This window comes from Camelus bactrianus, chromosome 3 (assembly GCF_048773025.1).
Source record: "Camelus bactrianus isolate YW-2024 breed Bactrian camel chromosome 3, ASM4877302v1, whole genome shotgun sequence".
Lineage (NCBI taxonomy): Eukaryota > Metazoa > Chordata > Mammalia > Artiodactyla > Camelidae > Camelus > Camelus bactrianus.
The window spans coordinates 33,757,995-33,783,944 of NC_133541.1; the positions used below are offsets into that span (position 1 = coordinate 33,757,995).

The window sequence follows — 25,950 nt, forward strand, 5'->3', positions numbered from 1 at the left end:
ACAAGTATACTGTTTTGAATTGGACTTAGTTAATATAGCATATCTGACTAATTTTTCACTGAATTCAAATTGCTTAGATTAATTAAGTAAACTGATTGGTTGTCTGCCATCATATAGATACCACACAAGATCACTTTATCATATTAATAATTAATTAAACCAAAACAAATCCATGGCTTATGGCTCTGAGACAAGAGTAAGATGAAATCTGCCATTACTTAAAGGATGTAGTGTATTCAGCAGAACTTGGGAGGGGAGCATATAGCTCAGTGGTAGAGCACATGCTTAGCATGCACAAGGTCCTGGGTTCAACCTCCAGCATCTCCATTAAATAAGTAAATAAACCTAATTACCTCCCTCCCCTCAAAAAATAACTTAATAAACAAAAAACACCTGGGTGTATAATTAACATGGTTTACACAAAACACTGTTGCAACAAAATAATGAGTAGCTTCCAAGTCACACTTTATTCAGACCAGTAATATTTTTAACATTAGTTAAGATGCCCTATAAGGTATAATTTTCACTACTAGAATTTTATTATAATTTTCTCAGCCAGAACAATGTATAAATTTCTATATTTTTTTCCAAACAACTGAACTTCTCTTTTTCCAGCTTTAATCCCCTAGTCACCAACACTGTGGGTTCTTTGCCACCATCCCCAACTCTTCCCTCTTTGTCTACAGCTGCTCTTTACTCTGCTGCACCACAAGCAGGGGGACCGTGGACTCACCAGCACCAAGGATCCCCAGCAGGTTTCACACAATATTCAACCTAACCTAGTATCGTGCTATATGATATTAATATATTACCATTCAGAGCCATTGACAACTTTTCCTGTCTATTCAGATTCCACTGGGTTTGGTTACAGTGATTTTTATAAAATAATTCAGTTATATATGCAATAGAAACAAAGTATTCTATTTTTGTACCTTAGTTCTTTAGTACTTCTTGATTTCAGACAAAAGCATTAGTATTATAAAGCACTAATAATGCATTTTTAGATATTTAGCCAGCCATGGATACCAGGAAACCACGAACTACAGAAGCACGTTCTGTAACAGTGCTAACCTGTGACTGTGTGGACCTGTACCCTGCAATGTCAACACCTGCTGTAACTCAAGACAGCCAAAACCAGTGGCTTTAAAAAAAAAAGCTCTTTATAAAGACTAATAATCACTTTAGCCTGGTATAAAAACAGTGGAGATGAGTGGAATAAGACTGAGAAATCTGCTTTGGAGTGATGGATATTGGGGCAAGTGTATGGTTTTATTTCCTTGCCTTAAACGAATATTTTTGGAGGAAAAGTATGGGTTTTTTTTGGTGGAGATTGTAGAGTAACCATCATTAACAAAGGCAAAAGGTACTTATTTCCCATTGAGGAGACTTTTTTTCAGTATGACTGAAGGATTGACTTTACATGAAAATTAATACAAATACTTCTATACATAGTAAACATGATTGGGGGAAAAGACGTTTTAAGAGAAATGGCAAAGGCTTTGTCTTTAATAGATTCTTTGGTTATAAGCAGGTCTTGAGTGACATTGGCTCTATGTACTATTTGGTTTTGCTGGTGTCTGTTCTTTGTGTCCCTTGAGGACCAAAATGTAATGAATTATCCTGGGTTACAGCTCATAGAACATATTTAATACAATTTACCTTGCTTTAATGCAAAATAATTACAGAATGAAAATATATCTTTAGATCTGAAATAGCATATATTATTTACAAAGCTGCTGCTGAGCATTTTGCATAAAATTTTCATCCTTTTAAAAATAGAAACTCGGGTGTTCTTAACAGGAAGCCATAAGCAAAGCTGAAATCTAAACTCTTTGTGCATCTTCCCATGACTCTTGACATGATGCTTCTCATTCATTGGCCCACAGCTTCCTGAGTTTCATAAAGCATAAAGAAACATAATTAGCATATCCTAGTTACTCTACAATAACTTACCACTTTAGCAAAGCAGAAATTTCTAGGAAGAGGTGATCCAAAGTACTGCCAAAACCAACAGTTCCTATTCTAAATACTCAGGAAAGAAAATGCTGATGAATTATGAAAATTTTGATTCTAATCAAAAAGAGAATAAATAATTCTAAAGAGAATAAGCTAATATTGATTCATTCATAGCACAAATATATGGCAATATATGAGAATAAAATAGCAGAATTCATAAAGACTGAGAAAGAAAAAAATAAGACTACATTAAAAATTGTAAAAGAAACTAGCCTATGGTGACAGGTGAAAAAATATATTATCTGCAGTGCAATAGGTTTATTTTAGACTGGTTGTAACGTTCTCTGGTGGAAAAAAGATGCCATTTATTTTTATATAACTATATTTTCCTATAATATTGTAAAAAAAAAAGCATATTCAAGCACATACTGAATGACTAGGTTTTTTATGAAGCTAAAAAATGTAGATGGATTAATAGATAGCCTATGCATATTGAATTTTAGCTTTTATTTGAAATATCATTTAGAAGCAACTTACATTTTTTCTGTGCCTGGGAGCATTATTTTCTATACCATTGCTGTCATCTAATTTCCTGTATGGAAAGCAAAAAAGAAAATTGCTAGATGTTTACAGTGCAGTAAACATCAGTATGTCATCTATATCATGGCCATCAGGATAAAATATAAAAGGTCAATACAGACAGAACTCATTCTTCCTAAAAATATTTATTCATAATGTTGATTTTGTTTGTGTGCCATGGCTTGGGGAGGAACTGTTGCCACAGATGAAGGTGACAAAGGCCTGTTTATTTTCTGCAGAGGGAGAACTGCTTCTCCCCAGGCATGGTGGAGGCTTGGGTATATGGCCATAACTTATATGTTGCTTTGACACATGCAAGATAATAGCCAATCAGGAGATTCAGCCAATATGTGAGATATGGGTGCTGTAATTTAACATGTTTATTCACTGAATTAGAAGTTAAACATGGTTCTTTATCTACCCATTGTGCACTGCAACGTGGGCTCCAGATTAAGACAGGAATGTCAACTAGGATACATAATAACTACCCTTTTAGATGTTCTGGGAAGGCTTGAGCTCATTAAGCTAGTATCACCAGATAATTAATTCAACCACCTAGTCAATTATGTCAGAATTTGGGGGACGGGGTGCGTAGGTGAGATTGTATGGATTACACATCTGAGTGGATCAGATAAATGAGTGAGCTCCTCATCGAACTGTCTGAAGTGACTAGCTTGTTTGGATGTTACACGCTTGGTACTATTTTTAAAAGTCATTTTCACCAAGAAACTCTACAAATAACTGGTATCTAAACATATATATAAACATCATATATAAATTTTATTGATAAATAATCTCTGTAAAGAAAAGTTTATCACCTAACCAAAAATTCTAAAAGGGCATTGGTAAAAGTTTGCTCTGATTGAGTACAAGTGTCCTTAATACTTGTATTAAATCTAAAGATTCTGAAATAACCTAAAGATGAGGAAACCAAAACACTGTCAGTGATCTCTGTGGAACAGTATAGGATGGAGAAAACAATGTACAACATTCCAATTATCAATAAATGAAAAGAAAATTAATTCATTATACTATAGATCAAATCAGTTTGACATTGCTCCTAAGATATTATAAGAAAAACTACATTTAAAATATTATTTAAATACAGTGGACTATGCAAATGAAAATTAAATTATTAAGAATTGATCGTCTACTCCATACTGTTCAAGCACCATCCTTTCAGAGTCTGTCTTAAACAAACCAGAATGCGCTGAGACCCAAATGTGACTGCAAGGGAATGGACAGAAACACTGGGGAGGCTGAGCTGGGAGAATCTGGGCAAGGTTGTAACTGTTTCAAATACCTGAATGACTCCAAATATAAGAAAGGTAATAAACGCATATGAACCAGAAATAAAAAAACTTTGAAATCAGTGTAAACAAGATGTCCAAGTTCTTCAAAAAGCGGTTCAGTTCCCTTCCAACCATGAGCGTCTCTGATTCTTAGACAACACTGCTTTTTTTCCTGCCTGGGATTATGGAACTCCTGATACAATTATTTCATGCCCTTAATTCGGATAGAAGCTCATATCCTGTTGATTTATTTTACCTGCTGTGTGTGAATTGAGTAAAAAATAACTTTTTGAATAGTATCTACACATCTGCATGACAACCGTCTGCCCCGCACCTGCTCTTTAACAGTGGCCGTAGCTCTCCCACCTCAGAGCCCCGACTGACTGACAGAGATAAACTTCAAGTGCTGTGTTTTGTGTTGGTGATGGTTGCTCAGGCCTCCCACTTCCTAGGTTTCTTTCAGCTGCTTGGATAGGGTCTCATTTTCCTGGTCCTGAGCCGTGGCCCTTTTACTCTGACTGAACCCCAGTCTTGGGCATCCCCCTCCCTGGGCTCCACTCTCAGGTCTCTGGTTTGGTGGAACTAGCAACTCCCACCTTCACCAAACCACATTACATCCCTGGTATTTTCTTCCCAGTTCTCCTCATGCTCAACTCTAAACATAGGGGACTGTAAGTAAAATAGTGGCACACTTGTGTATTTTCAAAAATAATGAGTAATAGAATTCTAGCCCAGTGATTTTCAACATTACAGAAAATCAGGATCAGTGACAGACACTTTAAAGAAATACAGACGCCCAGGCACAATTCCAGAGGTTTTGGTCCAAGAGATCCAGTTAGGTCTGAGTAACTGTATTTTTAAGGTACATCCTAAGTAATCAAAAATTATAACCAGGGTTGAGAATCATTGCTTTTACACAAATGATACTTCCTTATGGTTACCAAAGCCTATGCTAAGCTTTTTTACACACAGGAAGTCATTTAATCCAAAAACCCCATGTGGTAAGTATTATCATTAAACCCATTTTGTTGAGGAGAAAACTGAAGCACAGATAGGTGAAAATAAGTGGTGGAGGGGGATTCTGCTGCAGGCAGGCAAACGCCAAATGCCATTCTTAAGTACAACATGGACATGTACAGAAAGTAACAGACAGGTAATATACTCTTGTGCTTTTTTTCTCTAACTACAAACATTTTATTCGATTTCATCTTTATCTGTATTTTACTCAAGTTAAAACTAATCTGTAAAAAATAATACTTACAGCTGTTCAATTTGTTCAAATTCTTTCCCATCATCTGTGTAACAAAAGAAGAATTTAACTATTAAAATTGCTTTAAAATTCTTACAGAGCATATATGCGCAATTCAACTTACCCCTGAATTCAACACCCCCTGAATGCCTGTGCTGTTTCCCTTCATTGGAATGAAAGAGACATGCTACATTAGACAGCTGCGCCTCCATCATGCCCGCCTCCTTCCCTGTTCTCCCAGCTGCAAAATTGCCTGCAGCTTTGATCAAGCCTAGTTTAGTGCCTGAGATTTTCAAAAATAGGATTGATTGATTGATCTGTAACTATTTAAGTTATTAAAAACTTAGTACATAATCAGGAAACTATACAGAATATAAGACAAATTTCCCTAGGGAACCGTTGGTTTCAGTCTGTAATCCATCAGTTACAGGCTATAAACACAGAAAACTGACAGGATGATGTCTCTTTTATAAGAACTCCAGAATGTTTGATAAAACAATTTTTAAAATGAGTTATCTAAGTGAGAAAATAATTGTTTGTCTTTGAGATCTTTTATATTAAACAACCACAGAATTTTCTAATATTCCAGTACCAAATCACTTATCACCTAATTGGTGTGTTGGTACTCATATAACACCAAAGAAAGGATTAAAAAGGTATATTTTAACACTAAAAATGTTTAGGAAGTTGAAACAGTAAGACCATTAATACACACTCATAGCTCACTGTCACCAGTGATATTAACATAAACACCACTACAAATGACAAAAGTTAAAATTTCCCCAAAAACTCTAAAGCCAATGTATTAACTCATAACATGAGAATGTTATCTAAAAAAAAGTAATCCTACCTGAGTGCTCCTTTTTCTTTTGGGTGTACATTTCACAAAGCAGAATAATAGCCACTAAAAGAACCACCTCAGCAGCTATTGCAAGAAATGCTTTGAGGGGCACAAGATAACTCAGCACGACAAGTTCAATGTGTTCTTCACTCTCCCCTAATTGGAATATTGCATGGCACCAGTAAGACCCCCGATCTTCTTCTGAAAGTTGCATTATCTTGAGCCTTGTTTCATTAGCATTTTTTCCATTGATCACATACTTATCATTCATTTGAACATCAACAGGAACCTAATATAAGGAGACATTAAAATCCATTCTTATCATACAGCATAAAAGATACATGTCCTGAGTTACCTAGTTTTGAGTGAAAGTGCCAAGAAAACTGCTTATCAGAAAAAGGCATATTAAAATTTGTAAGAAGTTATACATACAGAGCTCAAAGTCTTATCAGAGTTTGATCTCTCAGAGGTAGCAAGCAAAGGAAAAGTGTACTTTGCTTTAAGTACTTGGCAATGAATGTTTGGAACTACAGTGTGCAAATCATTGTGAGGAAATATTCTATGAGAATTAGAAGTACAGAAAAATTTCAGCCATCCAGGTTTCACGTTCTAATCCCTGACTACGCTGTTCAAAATACTTCCTCCTTCACAAGCGCAGGCACAGATTCATTAAATCAGCTACTAAATTCATGCAGCTATTAAATCTGACCACTCCTGTAAAAGAATATCACTGGCTCTTGACACTGGAAGTTCCTCAGACTGGAACTGATGATCAAATCTTCAGGCTTTGATGCTGATAAGGAAGGAATGTTAGAAATCCCCTGTGAGCCTGCTATACGTGGGAGTCTGCACACCTTCTGTCTTACCATATCCAAATCTCTCTCTCAGACAAGTTGGCTTCTGAGATTCACTGGGTTTTCCTCAGCATCTCAAGAGCCATATGAAGCTGTCTGGGGGCTGATTATTTAATCCATTTAAATTAAATTTTATTCTCAGGCTAATAAATGCTATTCTGCATACAAATATGCTTGGAAGTTATCTGATGAAGAACTGTCTGAGAGTTTATTATTTGCCAAAAAATTATTGCAGCCTGGCTCCTGGTGCACAACATTGCCCGTGACTCTTGCTACAGCTGTGCTCTCTAACTCAGAGCTGCTAACATCGAAGTACCACATGTTTCATAGCCACCCCAGGGAGTCTGATACAGATGGTCCACCTACATTTTGAAAAAAACACTTGACCTAAAGTTTTGACTTGTGTCCTCTTTCCTGCACTTTTCTCACCCTAATATGACACATGCTTAGGGCCAAATTGAGAGAAACTTAGTATAGCAAATGGAGAGAAGCACAAACTACATTCTAAATGTTTAATTTAACTAGATTTAGGCTGTTTTTTGTCTAGTATCACATATGCATAAATAAATTAGGCTATGTATTTCAAAAACTACAGCTGTTACTTATTTTTACAAATTTACATACTTTTTAAAAATATTTACATACACAATGATTGTCTTTCCTGAGCATCAATAAGATAGGTACAGATATTAATAGTTTAAGTCTACTCCTAAGTGATTTGAGCTATTTCTTTGAAAACTCAAACCAATGTTATCACAGAGTCACTCTTCAAGTCCTTCCTCTGTCGTCGACAGTGGTCTATGAGAGCATCAATGTTGTCTAAGAAAAAATGTAATATTTCATTGTAAAATCTACACTGTCTCAGACTGTTCCTTCTAGAGTTGACTGTACAGGACTTTAATTTCAATGCTTATTAGCACCAGGGCAATAGAAGTGTGTCCCTTAAAGGACACCCTAAATTTCCCTGCTACTAGAGGCTATTTGGGAGGAAGGGAATCAGAAATAATTTCTTAAATGCTGATGTTTTCCTTAATATCAGCTCTCTGAAAAGCCTTTAATTCTTTAAAAAAAAAAAAAGCCAAAAGAGGTCAATGACACTTATTGAATAACCCAAGACCTAAGTTTAAGTTATGATATTTTCATTCTCTTCTCAAATGGTGCCATTATATTGTATTCTATCAAATGTTTCCAGAGACAGAAGCAGGAGAAGAAAATTTCCTTTTTTTCCCCTCCTAGTTACTTTTATGGAATGATAAGAAAAAAAAAAACTTTTTTGTTGGGGTTATAGCTAAACTCATTAAAAAAAAATGAACTCTAACTTCCTTTCATAGAATTTAAATAAATTTCTAAATCTAAAAAACAAAGTACCAACTAATGAAACATTAAGAGCATCTTCAGATGTATAATGTAATATGCGAAAACATCACATGACAACTCAGTTCATCACTGTTTTTTCTTCATGAATACATATTAAAGAACAAGATAACAGGTATAAATAGTCCTAAGAACTCTGAGTGTATTATAATCTTATTATTTACCAAATAAAAGTTTTTGTTTTCTTCAAATAAAAGAAATATGATCTTACCTGTACACTCCCATTACTACTGTACCAAGTCCAATTTAAAGGAAAACAATCTTGACATTTACACTTCAAGACAACTGAATCCCCCACATAATTGATCAATGGTTTGTTTTTTCCATGAAGTTCAGGGACTAAGAAAAATGTACAGAAATGTATGTCACTGAAAGAGTTTGAATAGAGGGTTGAAGATAATTTCTCCTTTCAGTTTCTCATTAATATATGATTTTCTTTCTGTAGTTTTTTGTTCTGTATAAAATGAACTAATTTATAGTAGTTTGGATATATAGTTGGAGTAGGTAGCACAATATAACTATCAGTAATGTAGAAACAGAAGAAAGGTCTTCTATTATTAAGCCTATTAACAACTGTAAGTATTGTAATAAACTGTTACATGCTTTGGATAAGAAAGAAACTTCCTGTCTTCACGCCTATTCTTTATTCCAACCTACTAAGTTACTTTAGAACAATTTTTTTTTTCAAAGTTTACTTTTAGATGGTATTTGAGTGAAGGGACAAAATTTTCAGGACTTAAAATCTTTAGTGGACACATATTTATGAAAAGAGTTGGAGAAGGTGAAAACATGAGACAAAAGAAAGGAAATTTAAGAAAAAGAGAACAGTGTAGGAAAGAAAATGAGATAAAAAACAAGACTTAATATTCATGTGGTTTTTTAAAAAAACAAAAACTAATATTCATTGTGATAAATATTTTAAAGTTTGAAGCAGGTGCCATTAGTAATAGAATAAAAATAAGCACTGAATTTAGAAGAATTAAATTTTAAGGCTGTGAATATCTTTGTAAAGATAATTAAAACATAAGAACATAAGCAAAGCAATAAAAAGCCAACCAGTAGCCTCCATGGTGAAATCAGTTCCTCCTGAATGACCTCAAAGGATGTACTATAGAATGCGCACTTATGCTGGAAATATAGACATCAACAAAGATGACTTCTGTTGTTTTTATTCTCTTACTAATTTTACCAAGTTTTGTGTTCTGTTTTCCCTTTTTATTTGTTTGGTTTGCCAGCAGAGAGAGGATGTGTGAAATTGTCTAAATTTTTAACTGTTGATAAATTTTATGGATGTTGTTTGATAATCACTTGTTATACCGTATTTTGAGATTTTATTTTGTGGAGGGTCAGTGTGCAAAATTAAAAGATCAATTTTAATTGCTAAAATTTGGTTTCTAGACTAAATACATTTTCTAAATGCTCTTGGCTTTCTACTACCCGAAGATAATAAGGGGTAAAAATAGGGTTGGAGAATAGCATTTCTTCATGGGTTCTGTCTTTAGGTGATTAATGTTACAATGTGGGAAGTTTTCTATTTTCCTTATGATTTACAACGGGCCTCAACACAGTTGCACATATCACCCTCTCCTTCATGAGAAATGCTGACCAGCCAAGTGTTAAATGAGGTACTGTTAATAATGAAAAGATACAAATAAGAAGAAGGTTATGTCACCAATGAAAGTATAATGTTCAAGTAATCATAGAAAAGGTGACAGAGCAATCTATAAGTCAGTGGTTCTCATACCTTCCATAACCAAGGGAATATGTTTTGATGAAACCAAATGATCTGCAATCTTACATTTAACCACAGATGAGAACTGTCAATCAGAATTTATAATCACTCCACTAATAGTTTTCGAGTACCTAGTACAGTACCACTAGGGTGCTCCTGAGGGAGGAATGAAGTGAGTACATGCAACTGGCGTGACTGAAGTCATCCCAGCCAGAAGGAAGTGATGAGCTGACCTTGCCAGAATATATTCTAAGCACTCTGTTTGAGGCACCATTAGTCTGAGGGACATTAGGAGAAATGTGGTTAATAGGTTCCATTTCAAAGATCAGGTTATGAGTGTTTGAAGGAGTCAGCACAATGTGACAGTGATGTGACAAATATAAAATTTGGGTCCAGGAAATATTTGAATTAGACTTATAGCTTCAGTGTCACTAGTGTTGAGGACATAGGTAGGTCAGACCCCCCTGTTACAGTGTTGCTGTAAAGAATTAAGTACAAGAACATAGTACATAAAGTGCTTAGTGTAAACACAACAAAATTCAAGCTTTTGTTGTGATCGTGTACTGTTACTGCTTTCCTTAACTGAGCTTTCCTACAGTTTGTAATGCCCACGGCCTTTCTACCTTAGCCAGCTTAATAACATGGATCGTTGTCATGTGCAAAAATGATTTCTAGGCCAGCTGGCCTTGGGGAACAGAGAAGAAATAAGACCTAGAATACAAGGAGAACCAGAAATTCATCCAAATTCATCTCAGAGCCATAAGAATACGTAGAAATATCCCCAAACAAGGAAAAGGGTCCAAACTGAGTCTTTTACAGAAAACCCAGCCCATCTGAGAAAGATGATTAAAAGAGATTAAAATGATGAAAAATTCAAGATGAATTCACAGGAAACAAGGCCCAGAAAAATGAAGAAACAGTAGCTTTGAGAGGCTGGTGATGGCACCAGTCCATCCCTTAATAACACATATTTTAAAAAATCTTTTCAATGAAGCTGTAAAACAAATTCTACTGCCTGAAATACATATTCAAGCCCTCAGCTAAAGCAGCTGAATAAGATTTTGTTTGTATAAGGATTACAATTGAAGTATAAATTAGAAAAATTTAAATCAGGAGCCCTAATTTCCACTCCTTACCATAAAGAAATCAGGATTAAAAGTTAGAAAATATTATTTCCAGTAACATGCAGTATATGGAACAGAAAGAATGCATGGAATAATAACTTCACATATTATTGTAAAACCCCGAAATAAGAAGGAAATGGCCCATTCACCACATATTGGATTTAACAAGAAAAGGCATAATAAAGTAACTAATATTTTAAGACACCATGAGCTAAATGTTTAAGAGAATTAATTACTATACACATGCGTTTTTTAAAAATAAAAGCAAAGAGGATCTCTCTCACATAAGTGTTCTGCCCTATTACATCAAGCTACTTTTGTTATTTGTTTCAGTTTCCTCAGTCTGTGGCTACCCCTTCAGGGCCATTGGTAGACCCAGACAAAACTGTATTGGAGGAAAATAACCAATGTAAGAAAACTGGAAGCAACTCCAGGATCCAAGAGAAAAGGTTGAGCATGTGTCCTGATACCAACATAACAACTATATTTTACATTCCTGAGAAACAAGACAATAAGTTTAAATGTGAAAATATGAAAGACCTAAATTAGGCTGAACCACAGAACATAGTATTTCTGTTTAGTTTTTCTAATGGTAGAGCCAGTTTCTCATTAGACACAGGAGGCAGAGGCAGCAGAAGGCTGGGCAGTGGTCTGGACTGAAGTCCCTGGTGGCCCTCAGTGTAAGTTCCCTCCTCTCATTCAACCTTCTAGCTTTCCAGTCCTAGAGAGGAGGGTTGTCCTGGACTGATGGTGTTCCAGGGCACTGACTGGGCCTTTTTCTCTAGGACTGGGATTTTGGAGGTATAGCTAACTCAGCCTCATGCTCAGCATGTTTTCTCTGGTTCAGGAGAGTATATCCTCCTGTAGAAAAAAGTAAGTACCACACTGAGCTTGGACTGCGAAGGAACTGGTGACTGCTTTGGTGTAAGGTTAGGAAGACCTAACGGAAAAAATGAAAGAAGCGATCCAAGGACCTTATCAAGATCTGGGACAAAGGCTGGCCAATAATAAAAGGTTACTTTACTTTGGTATTCCTTTTCTGTGTGTATTTCCATATTTGAGATTTTGTTGTTAAGATGAATGATTGGATCAGGTGAGAATGGAGTTATTCTTGGGTCTCCTGACAAAATACTATCAGCTCAATACCACGTCCTAATCATACTTCATTCCAATACACACGGCACCTGGTGTGGCTTTATGACTAAATGAAGTGTGAGAAAACACATGCACTTGAAGGATAAAGTCCCACTTGGAAAGATCAACCTTACTTTAGGAGAGACCTCAACTGAAGACCTGCAGATTAGGTAGAGATTTGAGCTTTAGCTAAAATATGGATTCTATTCTGAAGGCACAAATTTCCTTCCAAACCTCAGATGGAGCAGAGCCACCCTCCCTGAGTTCCACGTGGAGAGGTACAACATGTACGTATTTGGCACTGCTTATTAACAGTGTGGCTCTGATGCAGTTACTTCTAGAGCCAGGATAGGCTCACTTAAAACAAACACTGCTTTGAAGGCAGATTATGTGACTGGTTCGGCTGAGCACTAGTTAAGGGCAAAGTTTCTGCTTTCCCAGCTCATGGATCTCCCAGATATCTACTCTATTTCTTGATTTCAGCATGCTTCTTTCTGGAAATTACTCAGGTCATGCTTCAGCAGGAAAATGTGTGTTGAAAAATGATCAAAATATTGAAATTCCCCAGTGACTTCTAATCATAAGTGGAAGAAAGGCAACGTTTCAGGGGAAAAACATGGCAGAAGATACACTGTAGGAAGCCTCCAAGAGGCAGACTCAGAAAGTAAAACTGGTAGCTGCAGGGGGCTTTTCAAGAAAGTCCTGGATATTGTTTAAGGTTTGGGTGAGGAACACATGGGTATGCTATTAAATCATCCCAATTAAATGGGGTAGAGACTGAAGATAACTGAGGGATGCTGCAGAAAAACAAAACCCAAATTCTATTTTCTTTTCATCTCTTCTGTTTTCTTGACTATCTCCTAGACTAATGGCCAAGATGACATTAACCACTGCTCTGTTATGCTTTAAGTGGCTGATAACAGTGGTGTGGATCTAAGTTACAACGTGCACTGTGCTCAGGGAATATTAATTTGTTCAAACTGGTCCAGAGGTAATGGTTGGTTCTAGGCTTCTGCTTACATTTGAAAATATTTATGACTAGAAGGACAGTGATAGAGCATCCTGTTGTCCTTCTGGAACTCTGGATAAAGTAGGACACACAGAGTCTTGGAGTTGAAAGAATCTGAGTCTGAAGACTGGTTCATACTAGTGTCTGGGCAGATGGGGTCTAGGAACTATTCAGTGAAAGTCCTTGGAGTTGTAAGGTTAGAGATTTATAATTGCATAATTATGGACTAGAAAACATCAGCCTGTCATTTTGGGCTGAAGGATGTTTAGGTATTATCAAATTAGAAAAAAATATTCTTCCATATAGTCAAAAACAGCTAACTAGGCTTCAACACTGGGGTTGGAAGCTGAAGTTCCAACTGATTCTATTATGCTGCTCTTCTATGACTCCTTGGATGCTTCCCAGTGAGGACAGGTCGCTGAGCCAAGGCAGGTTCCATAGCACTCAATACTGTCAAAATCTCACCATGTCTTCAAACAAGTTCTATGTCCTATTACTTATCCTTTACCAACTAAATTTCTGCATCTTTTTACTAAGAGATTTTAACATTGATGATTATTATAGAAATTTTCAGCAACTTCATCAGAATATTTGACCTACCAAAGAAAAACGCTGTAAACCATCACTTATCTTTCTTGATGAAAGGTAATCACTGACATATTAGCAACTGCAAGTTTCCAGTGTGACTTGGTATCTCCCCTGTATTGTCATCAACAGCCAAACACACAGAGTCAGCAGATTTTTTTGCATTGTACTCATCAAGGATGTTGAGGCCCTTTTACAATCTTATAGTAATAAATCAACCAGCTCCCACGAAGGCAGAAGAGGGACTTTGCCGATAAATTATTCTGAGGACTCAGGCTGGTACACTTTAGTGGACTCATGTAGTCAGTAGCAGAATTTGTGTGTGTGTGTGTGGGAGGCTCAATTTTCAATCTAAAACAGGCTTTTCAATCACACTCAATTGTTGTATGTCTAAGGAAAGATAACCCTTCTTCTTAGGAAAAGCCATAAGCAATCCATGTGGAGAAAGAGTATAATAGGATATCTATAAAAATATACACCATTCTAGAAGCTTTACAAGATTAATTAAATAACTATAATAGGACTTGTTCTGCAGATGCCTTTAAATTGTAGTCAAATGAAATGAGTCCTCCAAGCAATATTCAAATTAGATAAATTAAAGAATTATTATTTTAGCAAAGAAAATCTGGAAGGACCCAACTTACTAATTTTATAAATATCCTTAAGGTACAGTGCATACTTAAAAGTTACATTATTAGGTAGGTATTTAAAACTAACAAACTGGACTAAACTGCTTCAAGAAAACTATAAAAAGGAAAAAAGTAAATATTCAGTGGCTCTTTGCATTCCTTAAGCACTTGATTTCAAACCTAGGCCTTGTGTAGGTGCTCCTGACACCAGCCAGCATCAACCTAGTTATCTCAAAATACATATGAATCAAGAGGCCTTCTTTAAGACTGCTTGGCATTAAATGTATTGGTATATTGAAAGCTAAAATGCTTGTTAATCTTTACATTAGAGGCCAGAATGAGCACTTCCAAATAATAATTTATTATGAGAGTGCTAATAAAAAAAACTATATTCATTTATTTAAACTTTGAACAGACATGACTAGTATGTATTTCTAGAAAACAGTGTGATTTAGAAGGTGGGGAAAAAGCAATTTTTTAAGTTGAATCTCCTGGAAGCACTTTAAAACCTCAAGATTTGATGAGTATTTCCTCAAGACTTGTAGGCCTTCCTTACACATTTAAAGAAGACAATAAAATGTTTACTAGGATACTCTGTTAGTCCATGTGTTTAGTGCCTATTAGCTCACTAGGATGCAGGGGAGAGAGAGAAAAAAACTGGGGAAAGAAAAGAAAAAAGGGAAGGGAAGAAAAGGAGTAAGGGAAGGAAATGTATATGGTACCTGTATCCTTCACTAGGTTAAGTTTGGCAAATGGGTAAAAGAAGTTTAAAAGAGAATGTACATGATTAAAATAATCAAAAGACGGTAATCGTTTCTGCCTTTGCAGAGACCAAAATGCATGAATACAAGGATTTATATTTACCCAAAAGGAACATTTATAAAACCACATGAAGGAAAGGAGTCTATGAGTGCAAAGGGACCACGGGGAGGGATTAAGGAGGGAACCATCTTAATTCATGGCAGTGAGGAAGCAGGCCATTCTGCTATTCATGGGACCTTGGGGACAGTATCCATATTTTCAGAGCAGCTAGCCAGATTTCACAATTTTTAGGAAAAGTAGAAAACAATTTTTCTTGTGCCCTGGAAAATTAATGTGATACAAAGCCCAAAAGAGTTAATATGGCAACAGACTATATTTCCCAAATACGAGCAAGGCCAGTGACATTCACTGATCTATCACAGAATATGGGTTTTTCGTGAAGATAATTACCAAACTTGAACAACTAGTCTTTATTATGAGATTGAGACCTTTAAGTTTTGATTTAATGATGGTAAAAGTAAAATAGTTTGAGTTGTTCCCACAGGGGAGAGCCATGGGTTAAGTTCTGGGGTTTGTCCTTACTTGCTGAAATGAAAACCAGGCAACCTGTGTGCATCTCCATATTATTTCTAAAATCCCAAGTCCTGGAGCCACTGAGACAGAACACCAAAGCATATTCTCACAGTCCAGGAGAACAAAACACAGACACCTAAGGAATATTATTAAAGCTCTGAGCTTAGAAGGCTAAATAAATAAATTCAAAAGATTGCTACAACTAGCAAATAACTTGGCAGCCCGGTCTTTCAAATTAAAAACCGGTTCTTTATACTGGGGGAAGGAGCACTGGGAAGTTCCGTTTCCAAGGTAGCCACTTATGAGTCAATGGAAAGAAAATGATGATTTTCTTTCAGCTGCATTATGTTTAGTAATGTAATAATAGTTTTAAAACTTGAGGATTTAGAATTCTAAGAAAATAAAGCTGAAGTTATTACTCTATAAATTATTAGTACTAACCTTTGAAATTAAATGTGCCCCTTTGTTCCTTTTTCTCTCCAAAGACACAAGAGTAACTTCCCATTTGTTTGCTATTAACGATGGTGAACCTAAAGATAATTTATTAACACAGGCTTAGTTCTCAAAACATGTTAATGAAAATGAAAAGACTCAGCCATTAATCAAAAATTTTAAATAGAAACAATTCTATAAATATGAAAATTAGAATATTAGCATAACATTCAAGTGACAGCAAAGGAAAGAATGCCTCGGCAGCAAAAATGTTTAGAATTTCACTAATTTCATCTCACCACACAGGTTAAAATTTTGTATACTCACATGTATTGGGTATACAGGATGCTTCCTGTTGCATTAAGATAATTAGTCTCAAGTATTTCATCATCTTTTCTCCAAGTTACATTTACTGAATTCAAATCCCCAGATGTTGTGAATTGGCAGATGAGTTTTATATTAGAAGGTCTTTCTAAAGTGATATTTTTTTCTACTGGCATATTAGAATGTTCTATTAGCCACAAAAGAAAACAGGAAAAAAAAAGATGTTATAAAAGTTACACTTAGGGGAAATCCAATATATAATAAAACAGTTTAAATCATCAACAGTAGTGCTCTATCAAGTTTCTTAATGTAACATTCTTTTGAAGAATTATTCTTCTGTCAACATAGATTTGGTTCCCTTTATTATTTTCTTTCATATACACAACTGAAGAAAAGTTTTGTTACAACAGTAATGGAATCACAAAAGCCTATGGCTATGATCTTCAACTTGCTCTCTAGCTGGCAAGGATACGGGTGGGGGTGGGGGAGTACCGTTTAAAGAAGTGCCATATGCTCTGACAGTGTAGAAACAGCATAGTAGTAAAAACAATAATCATTTTTTACTATAAGAATATTCCGTGTATAATGTGGGTTTGTATGACATACTGATTCTATCATTCCCAGTCTTCTTACTCCTTAAGAACTTGTAGGGATGGAGTAAAGACACGAACGTAAGACAGAAAAGTTTAAATAAACACCCTGCAGTTCTGAATTTTCACTGAACTTGAAATATCAGTACAAAGTTGTGGGGTGACATATATAAATACGTAGGTGTAGATATACAGATATATAGATATCTCCCACTTGCAGAAAATACAGAGAGCCAAGTTTTTTATTGTGAACAGTGGTAAATAAAGGAAAAATATCAAGCAAGCACACTACTCTTCCTACATTAAATGTACCACTGGTAACCAAACAATAGAGGAGAATGACTTTCTCTTCATAGAATTCCATTAAACAAATGAAGAAATCACAGAAATGTAACACAATGATGCAGCTGCCCCTATTGAATCATGAATCCAGGCATTTTGCATCAACTGCTGCATTCATCTCAAAGACAGAATTATGCTTCTCCTGAGGAGGAACACCCCACTATCCAGCAAGTAATCTTGTCCAAAAAAGAAAAAAAAAGTAAAGGGGAAGGGGCCCTGAAACTAAGTCTCTAGATCCAAATTCCAGTTTACAGGAAATATAGAGGATGGGAAAACATGTTAAATTACACTCCATGAAAGAAATCAACAAATTCCAGGTTTGAGAAAACCCTACAAGATGAATGATCTGGGTTTTCCAACAGATAAATTAGAAAATGGAGAGAGAGAAACCTGAAAGTAAAATAATTTTTAAAAACATGCATTTTTTAAAAAGTAAAATAAACTATAACATTTAGGGATGTATACATAATTAATAAAACAATTTTATTTATTTTTTATTATTGAAGCACAGTCGATTTATAATGTTGCGTTAATTTCTGGTATACAGCATAGTGATTCAGTTATACATATATATGTTCCTTTCCATATTCTTTTTCATTATAGACTATTGTAAGGTATTGAATATAGTTCATTGTGCTATAAAGTAGGCCCTTGTTTAAAAACAATTTTAAAAAGCAAGGAAGTGACTATATAAAAATCAGAATAGTGATGGTTACTTTTAATGTGAAAGAAAGGGTTGTGTTTGGGAGAGGGCACTGCATTACATAAACACATTTCTCAATCTCATGCTCAATAGAATAGTATCATTAAAAGTAGAATGCAGAGGCAAAATGTAGAAAGAAAAAAGCAGAACTTAAAATAGTATAACACCACTTTTAATTACATTTAAAGCTTTACAAAAATGCTTCCTTAAGCATGACCAGGTGCAAAGTTTGCAAGCAGTGGAGAACAGCTAGTGTGAAGTGCTTTGTGAGCACATGCTCGAAATAAATGCTCAGATAAATCCAAAATTGCTGAATTGAATTTTACGCCTAGAAAGGAGAAACAAAACAAAACCCTAGGTATAGAAACTTAACAAGATTCAATTATACAGGGAAAAAACTGAGTCAGTAAAACTGCATATTAACTGAGCACCTAGTACATGCAGAAATTACACTAGTTACTAGTAATGGGAGAAAATGTTTCAGGAGCTACTGTATTTGGTCCTGAGCATCTGTTTTCTGTAAATTTTTTTCACTTCACCTTTAGCTCTAGGATTGCCTTAAAACTTATTAGTCCTATCTCTCTGTCAGAGAAATTTACTTTGTTAGTCAATTTCTTAAATGAGTTTTCTACACACAATCTGTCCTCACAGGCATTCTCTTTTCAATACAACATATTCCGTTATCTTGCTCAGGACATCACAGAAAGTGCTTTCTTTAGGTTAAAAATGGCCTAATTGTTTTACCTAATGTCCTCTTTTCAGAGCTTATATTTTATTTGATGTCTCCTAAATATCAGATATTGCCAGAGACTACCTACTCCTTGAAATTCCCTTTACTTGGCTATTTCATGATCCTAACATTTCACTAGCCACACCAGTTCTTCTACCTACCTCATAAATGGTTTTATTTATTTATTTATTTTTCACCACGGAAGGGCCTTTATGGCAGCAGGGCTGAACGTACAAAAAAAATGCTCAGAGTCACAAGTATAGATACCAGGAGTGAGGAAAAGTAGAAGGCTCAAAAGCCCTTTGGGGCTTTGCTGTCCGGTCTCTTTACTTTGCAATTTGACACTCCCATGTTGGACTCAATTAGTATTTGTAATATCCTTTATTTGTAAAACTCTTGGCTCCATTCAAGACTTCTTGATCCCCAGGTCCGTAGCTCCAGATATCTACTGAGCTTTAAAGTTAGGTATCCTGAAGGTACTTCAAACTCAGTGTATATTCAAGGGCAATGCATTAGCCTTCTCTTCCCTTGACACATAACACGAAATCACATCCAGTAGAATTCAGTTGAATCTATCTCTGAAATGTCCATCAAATTTGCCCAGTTGTCTCTAACCCTCCCTACTATAGGGCTTTGAAGGGGTTCAGAATACGTTGCCCCCAAAATATGGCATCTTGGTACACTGAATATTTTAAGCTAAAGGAGTTTGTGAAAACAGAGAAGCAGGAAGGTCACTCTGACCTTCCCCCACCCTTCTTCCCTGAAACAGGTCAGAAAGGTCCTAGTAGATGGACCATCACTCAAGTCTCCAAAACACTCTTTCACATCTGGCAAAACTCTGCTTTAGGGATAAAGTCTTTGTAGAGTCTTATGAGTCTTTCTCACGCCTGAGCTGAGTTCATTCCCGCTGGTCACAGGTCAGCCCAGAGAAGATGCAAGAAGCTCTGGCGAGTCAGAACATCCCACCCAGAAAAGGCTATTTGACTCTTGCATTATTTCTTTGGCATCTTGTGGGGCTGATGACAGACTGTCCTGGGGAAGTACTGGTAGGGAAATGAAGCAGAATTCTCTTTCCTAGCAGGAAGCATTACAGAGATATTTTCATTCCAGGGGTGATTCCAGGTCACCGTGCTCTACTTGGTGATGTGGTTCACTGGAGCCCCATAACATAGCAGGAGGTTAGAATATGAATTTTTCCCCCACTTCACAAGAGAGCAGCCTGATGTCTAGGGTTCCTTGCCTGAGGTTACTCACAGGACAAAACAAACTGTATCAGACACCTCAGTTTCCCCATTTGTAAAATGGGACAATACATATTTCATGAGATAGAGAGGATTAAATGGATTATCATAAGAAAGCTATTAGTAATAAAATATAGTAATTGCTGAGTAATTACCCACTCCCTTCCTCTCACCATTTATCTCATTGGAGAATATAACAAAAGTTACCAAGTATGTTGCTAAAAGTTGTATATCAATTTTATCATTTAATCACAGCAGTTCTATGGATTAAGTACCATTATTATCATCACTATGTCAGGTGAGGAAGCTGAGGCAAAGAGAGGTTGACTATCTAGCCCAAAATCATGCATCAAGATAATAATAGCAGAAATCTCAAGTTTAAGTGTGGTTGAGTCCAGATTCTTGTAATCAACAGTATATCCCAACTCTCATCGATATGAAATGTTCCTCACAATGGAATTAACTTTTCATCACTTTCAAACTATTGACCCAAGAGTTTAAATGAACTGAAACATTAATATAAGATGAAACAAATTTATAATGTAGCAATGTGATGATATATGAATGGTGTGATCAACATTTTTTTAATTAAAAATTTTTTCTCTTCCAATTTTATTGAGATGTAATTGACATACAACACTGTCTAAGTTTAAAGTGTATAGCATAATGATATTACTTACATATATCATGAAATGATTACCACAATAAGGTTAGGGACATCCATCACCTCATATATATACAAAATAAACGAAAAAGAAAAAAGTATTTTTTCCTTGATCAACATATGTTAAACATTCACACTTTCAACTAAATGCTTCTATTAAAACTGCAACATAGCCTTTCTTCATGCCAGGCCATCCTCCAAGTCCTAATTGTTATCTCACTGTTTTTATAGTACTTTGTAGGTGCTTCTGCAGCCTAATTTCCTTCCTGTCAGGAAATCACAAAAATCAAAAATATGTAAAAGGTTTTACCTCTAACATTAGAATATTTTGTGGTTATCCAACAAAGTAATATGTCCATTGAACTCATTGGATAATGTTTCAACTTCCCCAAAACTTCACAAATGCATCTCTGCTGTTTTAGAATGTTACAAAAACATCCACGTCATCTACATTTCCAAGACCATACTCATTTGCTCAGTTTCTGAACTATATTTTTAAAAGTGTTCTTTAAATCATACAGTAATTTACATCTGCCTAAATATTTTCTTATTCTCGTAATTAAAACTTTTTGAAGAATATGGAACTTTCTCAACATAAAAGAAAAACTGATTAAAAACTGGGGAGAGACCCGAATAGACATTTTTCCAAAGACTACATACAGATGGCCAATAGGCAAATGAAAAGATGCTCAACATCACTAAACATCAGGGAAATGCAAATCAAAACCACAATGAGATATCTCCTCACACCTGTCAGAATAGCTGTCACCAAAAAGACAACAAATAGCAAGTACTGGCCAGGATGTGGAGAAAAGGGAACCCTTGTGTGCTTAGGAGGGAATGTGAATTGGTGCAGCCATTATAGAAAACACTATGGAGGTTCCTCAAAAAATTAAAAATAGAGTTACCATACAATCCAGCACTTCCACTCCTGGGTATTTATCCAAAGAAAACAAAAACAATAATTCAAAAAGATATATGCACCCCTATGTTCACTGCAGCATTATTTACAATGGCCAAAATATGGAAGCAACCTAAGTGCCCGTTAATAGATGAATGGATAAAGAAGATGTGGTATATATATACAATGAATTATTACTCAGCCATAAAAAAGAATGAAATCTTGCCATTTGTGACAACATGAATGGATCTACAGGGCATTATGCAAACTGATAAAAGTCAAAGAAAGACAAATACTATGTGATTTTCAGTTATATGTGGAATCTAAAAAATAAAACAAATGAACAAATATAACCAAACAGAAAGAGTCACAGAGAACAAACAAGTAGTTGCCAGAGGAGAGGTGAGTGGGGGGATAAGAGAAATAGGTGAGGGAGTTAAGAGATACAAACTTCTAGTTACAAAATAAAAAGTCACAGGTATGAAATGTACAGTGTGAGGAACACAGTCAATAATACTGTGATATCTCCGTGTGGTGACAGATCGTAACCAGATGGTGGTAGTGACCACTATGAAATGTACAGACACACCTAATCACTATGTTGTGCACCAGAAACTAGCATATTGTTGTAGAGTCACTATACTTGAATAACAAACAAACAAGCAAACTCATAGGAAAAAACATCCAATCTGTGGTTACCAGAGGCGGGGGAATGAGATAAAGGTAGCCAAAAGATACAAACTTATAAGATAAATAAGTACTAGGGATGTAACATACAACATGATAAATAGAATTAACACTGCTATATGTTATATATGAAAGTTGTTAAGAGTAAATCCTAAGAGTTCTCATCACAAGGAAAATTTTTTTTCTTTTTCTTGCATTTTACATCTGTATGATAGATATTCACTAAACTAATCATTTCATGATGTGTATCAGTCAAATCATTCTGCTATACATCTTAAACTTATACAGTGATGTATGTCAGTTATATCTCAATAAAACTGGAAAGGAAAAAAGTATATGGACCTTCAAGATTCCTTGTAATCTTCATAGATATGGCAACAGTTAGACTCTAATGGGTCCATTTAGGAATCATATCATTTGAAATAGAAGTCTACTTTGTTCTTACATAAAAAAGAAAAAAATGGAAAAAGTCAATTAAAATTCTGTGCATAAGATAAGTGTTTCCAAACACTCTTTAAAGGCAGAAACTCTTAATTAAAAAGAGTTAAGTACACTACCACATATAAAACTGGTAAGATGGGGCAATTCTGACTGAAGCAGAGATGGAGCTCTCCAGCAGTTTGCAGTAGAAGTCAAAGAGGTCCTATGCTACATCCTAGAATATAGATAGAAAATCCAGAATTCTTACAGAAACAGTTAGAAAGCCACTCTAACATGAGTCTAACACCCATATTTAAAAGTGGAGCAATCAATTCTATGTTTTACATGATATTGTTCCACTAATGTCATACTTCTTACCATATGGAGCTGAATTGACTTTATAAAATAACTCCTCTGACTAACAACAAAATATGTTAAACTGCATATTCAAAATTTGTGAAGTAACATAAGAGCATTGCTTGAGTCGTATGATTTTCATCCCTCTCCCAAAGTAAATCTCATATTGAAATAAATAATTATAATCATCATTTTAAAAATTTAATCTCTGATTTATATGCCATCTGATCAGTGCAATACTGATGTGATACAGTCTAAAATACATGTGATTTCTAAATTCCATAAGCTTGAAATGTGAAATCACCAATGGGCACAGAGAAACCTGAAGAGACATAGTGTATGTATGTGTGTGTATATATATACATATATATATATATAGAGAGAGAGAGAGAGAGAGAGAGAGAGAGAGAGAGAGGGGAAGGACATAAAATTTCCAAGGCCTCCCTTTAGAAGTCCTCAAGAACTGTGTGGTTGGTGTTATATGAGCACAGCCTATTATGAAACTTCTGGGAATTTTATACAGTTATCCTCAAAAGGAAGGGAAATAATAGAAAATGTGGACAATTTCTACACAAATGAAGCCCAGTTTACCAAACATAATTCATCAAATATTTAAATATTCTGGAAAATGTGCTTAAATTATCTAAGAAAAGATGCTGGCCAAGTTTTATTAAACAAGGTTCCTGCTGATCACTGTTTTCCTCCACTTCAATTAGTATAAGTTATGATTACTTCTATACTTTCTAAACTAATTTAAGTTCATTTCAAAGAAAAATGAAAAAAGGTACATGGTTCCATCTGAATTTCAGAAAGGCATGTTTTCCTTTTTTTAACAATATAATATTTAACTTGAGGATACAGCATTGAGTAATAATCTAACAACTAAATACATTTTTCCTCATCATAAGGAGTAGAACAAATAGTATTGCAAATACTGTTTACACCAATTATAGCAAAACTACAAGCAAATAGTTAAACTGTTTTAGTAATCAAATAGGTTACTATTACTTCCAAATATTTAACACAAAGTTAACCCAACACTGTAGCAATGGACTATTATATTTTTGGATAACCAAAATTAAAATAAAGATATGCTAGTTAGCTTGGCTGTAGTAACATTTCACTATATATATGTGTGTGTGTAACCATCATGTTGTACATCTGAAGTATATGCAATTTTTATCTTAAAAAATATGTATATGGAAAAATTTAAGTGTAATTTAACTGTTAAAGGTACCCTAAGTCAAATGAGATCTAAATCACATGTGAAAATACAGTATCATAAAGATGCTAATTCTCCACCAAATTAATCTACAGATTTGGTGAAAAATCAGTCAAAATCCAGAAAGTATTTTTATGGAAACTGATTCCAAAAAAAGTCCACATGAAAAAAGTAAAACTCCAGGAAATAGGAAAAGCTTAAAAAAAAAAAAAAAGAGCAAAGATATAAAGATAAGGTATTTCAAAAACTAATATTATTTTGTTAATGAAGCTGGAAAACACCAAGAAATTAATGGAATAAAATAAGCAGAATATTTCAGGCTGTATGTCAGAAATTATTAGTGGGTCAGGAAATCAATTTAGTAGTTACCCCAGGTTTGTTTTTTAATGGATTGTAAGAGAGGAGAAATTATCAAAGTGTAACTCATCTCTTAGGTGTGGGTGTTGCTTGACTTGGATGTGTGCATGCATGGTGGTGCATCAGTTTACAAGGCAGATTTATTCCTTACTTTGCACAGCTCTATGAAAAGTTTCAAAACCATTGAAACAGCAGAAAAACAGAATAGCATATGGGAATTGCAATATGATTAGGGTAGTATTTCAAAGCAGTAGGAAAAAGAACTATTCAGTAAAGGATGTTGAGACATTATCTATCTAAAATAATAATAATACAGGTAGTACTCTGTCACACACAATACATGAAACCATATTTTAAATGGGTTAAAAACTGAAGGTTGAAAAACTCCTACTGAAAGACTCCTATGAAACTAATAGGAGAAAATGTATAAATGAAAAGCTGCTACATAATAAAAATACCATGTAACAATTTAAAGACAAGAAAGAATATCTGCAACTTTTATAAAAAGTACAGATTAATATTCAAAGTTTATAGCTGTCTCATTTACATCAATTGAAAACTGTATAAACACAGAAGGAAAATGGATAAAGGATATTAACAGATAAACACACACACACACACACATATACATATATATAAGTATGCCCAACTCCAAAATGCAAATTAAAACAGCAGTGATACAGCTTTTCACACTCCTGATGGCAAAGACAAAATTTTAATAACATCAAGGTTGGTCAGGATCTAGGGAAAATCATACTTAACTGTGCAGGTGGGGGAAGGGGTAAATAGTCAGAATACTTTGGAGGGCAATTTTCAGGTATATATTAAAATGTGCATGGTTTCTACTTTACAGTATTTATCCTAGAGGAACTCACACAATCATGCCCAGAAAGAGATATGTAGAAGTGTTCATTCCTGCAGGGTTTACAATAGAAAACATTTAAATGAACTATGGTCTATTAAGAGAAAACAGTTCAGGTAAGCTGGGCTATCTATACTGTTTCCAAAGGAAAAGAAAAAACTCAATCTATAGATGGTATGGCTAGAATGCCAAGAACTAATGTTGAACGATAACAAAACGCAATTTTCAGAATGACACATATGAGTTTATACCATTAGTACTAAAGAATTCAAAGCACTACTACGTAGTTTACAGTGCTATATATTTTCTGTGGTTTCATACATACACATACATTGGCCAGAGGTCACCACCACAGAAGAGGGAGAGCTGAGGCAGAAGCAGTAGGTAGTCAAGTCTAACAAGTTTCATTTTTATCCCCAGAATTT

The 25,950-nt window shown here is 35.0% G+C and overlaps 1 protein-coding gene across 2 annotated transcripts in view; it reads right to left on the reverse strand.

Moving 5' to 3' along the window:
* Positions 1-441: 441 nt before the first annotated feature.
* EMB (embigin) overlaps positions 442-25,950 on the reverse strand; it is an 88,140-nt gene continuing 62,631 nt past the window's right edge. For both annotated transcript variants that reach the window (XM_045525091.2, XM_010966307.3), the window contains exons 4-10: positions 16,453-16,636; positions 16,135-16,223; positions 8,357-8,484; positions 5,927-6,206; positions 5,089-5,122; positions 2,494-2,548; positions 442-1,890 (exon numbers count right to left, since the gene is read on the reverse strand). In XM_045525091.2, coding sequence (XP_045381047.1) covers positions 1,873-1,890; positions 2,494-2,548; positions 5,089-5,122; positions 5,927-6,206; positions 8,357-8,484; positions 16,135-16,223; positions 16,453-16,636 — 788 coding nt within the window. In that variant the 3' untranslated portion in view covers positions 442-1,872. The remainder of the gene's footprint in view (positions 1,891-2,493; positions 2,549-5,088; positions 5,123-5,926; positions 6,207-8,356; positions 8,485-16,134; positions 16,224-16,452; positions 16,637-25,950) is intronic.